Raw genomic sequence first — 7,376 nt, 5'->3', positions numbered from 1 at the left:
ATGTTTGATCCCGCCGCGGCGCCCGCAGGGATGAGCGATGGAGGGGCCGAGCCCGGCGGGAGCCCCGTGCTGCTGGCCGAGCCCGCGGCCACCGGGCGGGCCCGGGAGAAGCTGCCGACCCGGGCGGAGCTGGAGAGCGCCCTGCGCGCCGGCGGCGGCGGCGGCAGCGGCGGAGCCGCCGGCGGCTTCAAGGACATCCCGGGAACGTCGGCGGTCAGCCCCGGCTCCTCCAAGCAGTGCGCCCCGGACACCGAGAGCCCGTCGGGGACCGGCGAGGCGGATTACTGCCGCCGCATCCTGGTGCGAGGTACGAGCACGCTCCCCGCTCCCGTCCCCGCTCCCCGCTTCCCCCGCCGGGGGTTCCCGCTCCGGGCACGGGGCATCCCCGGCACCGCTTCCAGCGCATCCCGGGCGCTTCCCGGCTGCGACCTCCGGCCTCCCGGCCCCGCCGCTCCTGCCCCGGCTCCGCTGCGCGCGGCACGGACCGGGCCCGCTGCCCCAGCCCGGCTCCGCCGGCAGCGGGCTCGCAGCGGGGCCGTGCCCAGCGGGCGGCCGGGAGGGCTCCAGGGGAACGGCCCCGGGATCACGGACCCGCCGGGCCGGCGGAGCCCCGCGGGGGACGCGCGGGCGGCGGGAGAGGGGGGACAGCAGTGGCTCGGCGTCGGGAGCGATGTCGCAGGAGAAAAGCGTCACGGAGCGGCGGCGGGCGAGGGGGGGTGTATTTTTTTTTCTTTCCCCTTTATAATATCACCGGCTCGGCCCCGGCTGGGGTTCGGCGCTCCCCGGAGCCGCCGCGTCCCGCATCCTTCATCCCGCATGCCGCTCCGCCGCCCGCGCTCAGTCCCCGCCGGCCCGGGACTCGCCGGGATCACTTCTGGCTTGTGGCGAACCCCGAGAAGTTTGGGGCGCCCTGGCGCGGCTGTCGCAGGCGGGCGGGTCCCGAGCGCTCCGCGGCTCCGGGATCCCGGGGATGCTCCGCGTCCCCACCGCTCCTCCGCCGCCGCCGGAGCCCGGAGCGGCTCGGCGGCAGCTCGGCGATCAGGGCCGAGGCCTCCCGCTCCCGGTGCCCAGCGCAGCGCTCGGGCAGCGCGGCAGGGAGCGGAGCGGCGGCCGTGACCTCCGTCCTCACCGCCACGGGGGCGGCGGGGACCGGAGCCGGGTCCCTGTCCCGTCGTTATCCCGGGCTCGGGCACTCCGCGAAAGCTCCCCGCCGCTCACCCGAGCCTCTCTCCCGGTTGTCGCGATAGGCGCCCTTCGCCGCCAGCCCGGTTGTCCCAGTCCGAACCGGGGACAGCGGCCGAGCAGCGGGCAGCGCTCGGCGCCGAGCCCCGGGGTCCCGTCCGTGCTGTCCCCGCGTCCCCGAGGGTGGCCGAGGGGGGCTCCCGCCGGTCCCGCCGGGGTCAGGCTGGGGTCAGGCCTCTCCTCTGCCGGTTTCAGCCCCACCGAGGCCGCCCCGACGGTGCCGGCACCGGGAGAGGGGCGGGGGTCGGTGCCTAAGGCCGGGGCAGGGTCTCCGCTCCCGCCGACCCCGGGGACCCTCACTGGGAGCGCCCGGTTTCACCATCTTGCTGCGGCCGCCACGGTGCGGACAAAATGGTGGCGGGGAGAAAACGCCGCAAATCACCGGGCTTGGGCCGAAATGAAGCGGGGGGAACGTGGCGGGGCCACCCGGGCTGCGGGGACACGGAGCCGCCGGTCCCCACCCGCCCCGGCCGCGGTGCCGCAGCCGGGCAGGGCCGGGGCCGAGCAGCGGCTGGGCCCGGGCAGAGCCTCCCGGCCGGTTTTGTGCGGAGCGGGAGGTTAAAATGTTCATTTTTATGTTTCAAAATAATTTTTTTTAATATTTTGAGTTTCGCTCTCGCTGCTTGCCCTAGGAAAGGGGCCTCGACAGCCCCGTCCCCGGTGAGGAGTGGTGGCCGAGCAGTTGCCGCCAGCCCCGGTGCAGCCCCGGTGCAGCCCCGGTGCTTTCGGTGAAGTCGGGGGGTCCTGGTGACTCCCTCACATTGGCGGGGTCCTCTCGGGGTCTCGGTCCACTCGCCGGTCCCGCGGTACCGGGGATGGTCCGTGCGGGATGGAGCCTCCCGGTCACCTCCTGGTCACCTCCCGGCCGTCCCCGTCTTGTCGGGGGTGGCTCCCGGGAATAAACAGGACAAGGAGGGACCTGGGCAGCCTCGGGGCCGGTCCCGGTGTCACCGCGGCCACTGCAGCTCCACGGGGCTGGGGACACATCCCGGGATGCTCCCCCCGGTCACCTACGGGGAAGGCCCAGGGCTGGGCCCGGTGGCCGCAGAGCACATGGTGGGACCCTGGTGGCATCTGGTGCCACCATGGCCACCCCATGGCACTGAGGGGACATCCTGGGGGGTGGCGGGGTGGGGGGTGCACCCCCCAAAGGTCCTGGGAGCTGTGTTGGTGCGGGAGCCCAGGCGGGCACGGGGTGTCCCTGTGCCACCGTGGGGTGTCCCCGTGCCACCATGGGGTGTCCCTGTGCCAGGGTGAGGTGTCCCCATGGATTTGGGTGCCCTCTGCTCCTTTGGGGGATTTCAACCCCAGCCCTGTCCTGGGTCCAGAGCCACCAGGAGTCCCCAAGAGCAGGACGTGTCACCAGTGAGGCCCAAGGCTCCGAAACCCTCAGGCAGGACTTGGGAATTTTTGGGCCTCCAGAAAGGGAAAAGGCTCTCAGGAAGGCATTCCAAAGGCTGGAATGGGGGGATGGCCTGAGCACCCCAAAAACCTCCACAGGGGAAGGTCAGTAGGGTGGGACGAGGGGTTTGGTGTCCCCTGTGCCGAGCTGGCACGGCGGCCATGCCCTTTTCCCTGCCGTCCCTCCGGAGCTGCTCCAGCTGCCAGGGAATAACAATAAATAATGCCCGAGCTGGAGCCGAGGCCGCAGCTGCGGGCCTGGATCCGGCGTCCCCGGCATTCCCGGCTGTTATTGTGCCGTGGCCGTGGCGTGGGCACGGACGTGGGCACGGGAGTGCGGACGTGGCCAGGGCATCGTCACCGCCACCCACGGCGCTTCCCACACAAAATGGTTCCCAGCGCTGATCCCGCCGGAAAAGCCGCTGATCCGCCTACAACCCCGTTCCTTCCCGGCAGCTCCGCACCAGCCTGCGGGGTTTGGGGTGTGGGTCAGGAGCTGCCATCCCCTGTGCCACCCTGGGTGTCCCCAAGCCCTCGGGACTCCTTCGGTGCCGCGTTCCGGGATGGCGCCACGGCCGTGTCCCGCGGCTCCACGGTGGGAAAGCGGCTCCGGGGTCGGGGTCCCTTTCCCAAATTGGTGTTTGGTCCCCATTCCCATCCCAGTGCCGGATCCACCGCCCTCATCCCAGCTCCTCTGTCCTCATCCCAGCTCCTCTGTCCTCATCCCAGCTCCTCTGCCCTCAGCCCGGCTCTGCCAATCCTATGGCAGGGCCGCCATTCCCATCCCAGTGCCACCATTCCCATCCTGGTGCCACCGCTCCCACCCCATTCCCACCATTCCCATTCCAGCGCCACTGTTCCCATCCCAGTGCCACCATTCCAATCCTGGTGCCGCCATTCCCATCCCAGTGCTGCCATTCCCATCCCAGTGCCACCATTCTGATCCCAGTGCCACAATTCCCATCCCAGTGCCACCATTCCCACCCCATTCCCACCATCCCCATTCCAGTGCCACCATTGCAATCCCATTCTCACAATTCCCATCCCAGCGCCACCACTCCCATCCCAGTGCCACCATTCCCATCCCAGTGCCACCATTCCCACCATTCCCATTCCCACTGTTCCGATCCCAGTGCCACCATTCCATCTCCACCACCCCCAGCCCATCTCCATACCCCATTCCCAGCTTTTCCTCCCTGTTTTCCTCCTTCCTACCCCAGGAATCTGTAACCCCTTCATGCCCAACTCAGCCAGAGGGAGGGAGACCCATTGACCTCCAGCCGGGATCCTTCTGGAATTGGGTCCAGCATCCCAAAATCAGAGCTTGGAGTGACTTCCTGGCTGGATTTTAACCCTCTGGAAAAGCCCCTGGGAGCCCTGCAGGGAGGGCTCACCCAAACCCAGTCGAGATTTGGGATCGGGGAAGATCCCAGCGGGCGATTCCCGAGGCTCGCTTTAATTCCTGGGAGCTGGGACAGAATTCCCGTGGGGTTTTTTTTGGTGGGGTTTGTCCTTTCCTGGTGGGAAGTGAAGCCACGGAGGCTCCTCTGGAATGGCCACTTCCCACACCCAAACCCTCAAACTTTCCTTCCCCTGGATATTCCCAGCCTCATAAAATCCACAGGCAGGAGCAGCTCGGTGCCCACGGCGCTTCCCAAATTTGTCATTCCATAGGAAACCGCCCCAAAACGGGAGCTGAGCTTCCCAAGGAAAAATTCCTCCAGTGAGGATAATTCTGGAGAGATGGGAATTGTCATAGAGAGGAATTTTTTCCAGTATCCCCAAGGAAGGACAGAAATCAAAAATTATTTAAAAATTACATTTAAAAAATCTTTAATTTGGATTCTTCCTTGCCATCAATCTCCTGTTTGCTCCTGGCTTTCCAAACTGTTATTCCCAGGATTAAACACTCCATTTTCCCAAAAAAAAAAAAATTTATGGCTTCTATTTTTTAAACCCCTAATTCACGGAGATTTGTTGCCTTTCCCTGGATATTTATAAACTCTCCACACTTAGGGCTGGAAGGAAAAACCAAGCCACAATTTAGCTCCAGATTGTGGGAATTCCATGGATAATCCACATCCAGCCACTCTTTAATTCCGTTTATTTCCCATTTCACCCCCCCCAATTTTTGGATTTTTGGACTGATTCCTTCGGTTTTGCTTTTTTTCCCTGGACCGATTCCTCCCGTTTTGGTTTTTCCCCTGATGGTTCTCCCTGTCAAAAATTACATAAAAATTATATAAAAATTATATAAAAATTACAGAAAAAATAATCTTTAATTTGAAGTCTTCTCTGACACCAATCTCCTGTTTGCTCCTGGATTTCCAAACTGTTATTCCCAAGATGAAACGCTCCATTTTCCCAACGCTCTTTTACCACATTTTTGGATTTTTGGACCGATTTCTTCAGTTTTGTTTTCGTCCCTTATGGTTCTTCCCATCAAAAATTATATTAAAAATTACAGAAAAAATAATCTTTAATTTAAAATCTTCCCTGACACAAATCTCCTGTTTGCTCCACACTTTCCAAAGTTTTCCTAGGATGAAACGCTCCATTTTCCCAACACTCGTTAACCACATTTTTGGATTTTTGAACCGATTCCTTCAGTTTCTTTTTTCTCTGATGCATTTCCCCATCAAAACTTTTTAAAATAACATTTAAAAAATCTTTAATTCTAATTCTTCCTTGGCATCAATCTCCTGTTTGCTCCACACTTTCCAAAGTATTCCCAGGATTTCCCAACGCTCATTTACCGCATTTTTGGATTTTTGGACCGATTCTTTCCCTTTTTGGGTTTTTTTTTTTTTTCTCTGACGGATCTCCCCATCAAAAAATGGTATAAAAATTACATTTAAAAAATCTTTAATTCGAATTCTTCCTTGGCATCAATCTCCTGTTTGCTCCTGGCTTTCCAAACTGTTATTCCCAGGATGAAACGCTCCATTTTCCCAACACTCCTTTACCGCATTTTTGGATTTTTGGACCGATTCCTTCAGTTTTGTTTTCTTCCCTTATGGTTCTCCCCATCAAAAATTATATAAAAAATACAGAAAAAATAATCTTTAATTTGAAATCTTCCCTGACACCAATCTCCTGTTTGCTCCACACTTTCCAAAGTTTTCCTAGGATGAAACGCTCCATTTTCCCAACACTCATTACCACATTTTTGGATTTTTGGACTGATTCCTCCACTTTTCTTTTTTCTCTGACAGATCTCCCCATCAAAAATTTTAAAAATTACAATTAAAAAATCTTTAATTCACATTTTTCCTTGGCATCAATCTCCTGTTTGCTCCTGACTTTCCAAAGTTTTCCCAGGATGAAACGCTCCATTTTCCCAACGCTCGTTAACCGCATTTTTGGATTTTGGACCGATCCCTTCCCTTTTTTGGGTTTTTTTTTTTCCCTGACAGTTTTCCCTGTTCTCCTCCCAGATGCCAAAGGGACGATCCGGGAGATCGTGCTGCCCAAGGGGCTGGACCTGGACCGGCCCAAGCGGACGCGGACGTCCTTCACGGCGGAGCAGCTCTACCGCCTGGAGCTGGAATTCCAGCGCTGCCAGTACGTGGTGGGCCGGGAGAGGACGGAGTTAGCGCGGCAGCTCAACCTCTCCGAGACGCAGGTGAGACCCCCGGGGGCTCCTCGGGGTTGGGGACGGGCCGGTGGCCGTGTCGGGGTTGGGGACATGGCGGTGGCCGTGTCCCCGAGCCGTCGGGGCGGCGGCGGGATGCGCGCGGCGCTCCCGGTGGTTTTCCTCCGTTGCGTCCTTGGAATGGTTGGGATACGGTTGGGGACAACCCCGAGGGGTCTCTGGGGACCCTCCCAAGCTGGTGGTGTCCCCTCAAATGTCCGGTGAAGGGACAAGGGGAGGTTGGACAGGGATTGGAGCAGCCTGGGAAAGGGGGAGGTGGCCCTGGATGAGCTTTGGGGTTGTTCCCAACCCGTTCCATGATCCCGGGAAAAGCGGGAAGAGGATGGAGCAGGGGGTGACAGCGGTGACCCGAGGTGGGACGTGGTGGGGATGGGGGTGTGGGGGGGCTGCTCCCACTTTTCCTGCGCCCCAAATCCAGCAATCCAGGAATGAGCCCTGGATCTCTTCTCCGTCGCCTTCCTCGAATGATGGGAAGGGATTTTCCTGGTTTTCCTGTGCTGGGAAGAGCTGGGAGAATGGATGGGGAGAGCTCTGAGGTTGGTGTCACTCATGGGGTCGTGATGGCTTAGAAATTTATTATTAAATAGTAATCATAATTAATTAAATAATATTAATAATGGCATTTATGTAATAATAATAATATTAGAATAATTATAAATATTCTGCCTCGTCCACCCCTTCCCTGCTGGGTCTGGCAAGGGCATTTGGACAGGAAATAATTCCAATTTTTCCAACCCTTTTTTGTGGAACCAACCCATCCCAGCCATGGGCAGCCAGGCCCTGGCTCCTGGGGTGGGATTTGGGGGGATCCTGCTGCTGGCTGAGGGGGAAATCGGCATTCCGGGATTGGTTTTGGCGGTGGAATATTGGGATTTCGGTGAGGAGGAACATTTGGGGTGGGATTTGGCTGTGCTGCGCTCGGGAGAAAACTGACCTTGGGTTCCCTGTCCCCGAGGTCCCAGTGTCACCTCTGAGGTGCCAGGAGGGTCACAGGTGACCGTGTCACTCTGCGGGAACAGCTTTGTCCCCCTGGTGAGAGGTCCCTTCTCCCAGTGTCCCTCCTCCTGGAATCCCTCTT

The 7,376-nt window shown here is 59.4% G+C and overlaps 1 protein-coding gene across 2 annotated transcripts in view; it reads left to right on the top strand.

Moving 5' to 3' along the window:
- VAX2 (ventral anterior homeobox 2) overlaps positions 1–7,376 on the top strand; it is a 23,611-nt gene continuing 16,235 nt past the window's right edge. The window contains exons 1-2 of one of the 2 annotated variants that reach the window (XM_050973402.1): positions 1–307; positions 6,081–6,207. In XM_050973402.1, the coding sequence (XP_050829359.1) occupies positions 1–307; positions 6,081–6,207 (434 nt within the window). Of the gene's footprint in view, positions 308–6,080; positions 6,269–7,376 lie in introns of both variants that reach the window. The other variant, XM_050973403.1, reaches the window with a different exon arrangement.

The sequence above is a fragment of the Serinus canaria genome, chromosome 4 (assembly GCF_022539315.1).
Source record: "Serinus canaria isolate serCan28SL12 chromosome 4, serCan2020, whole genome shotgun sequence".
Classification (NCBI taxonomy): Eukaryota; Metazoa; Chordata; class Aves; order Passeriformes; family Fringillidae; genus Serinus; species Serinus canaria.
The sequence above is the reverse complement of the archived record's forward strand: the minus strand, read 5'-3'. Positions and strand labels throughout refer to the sequence as shown.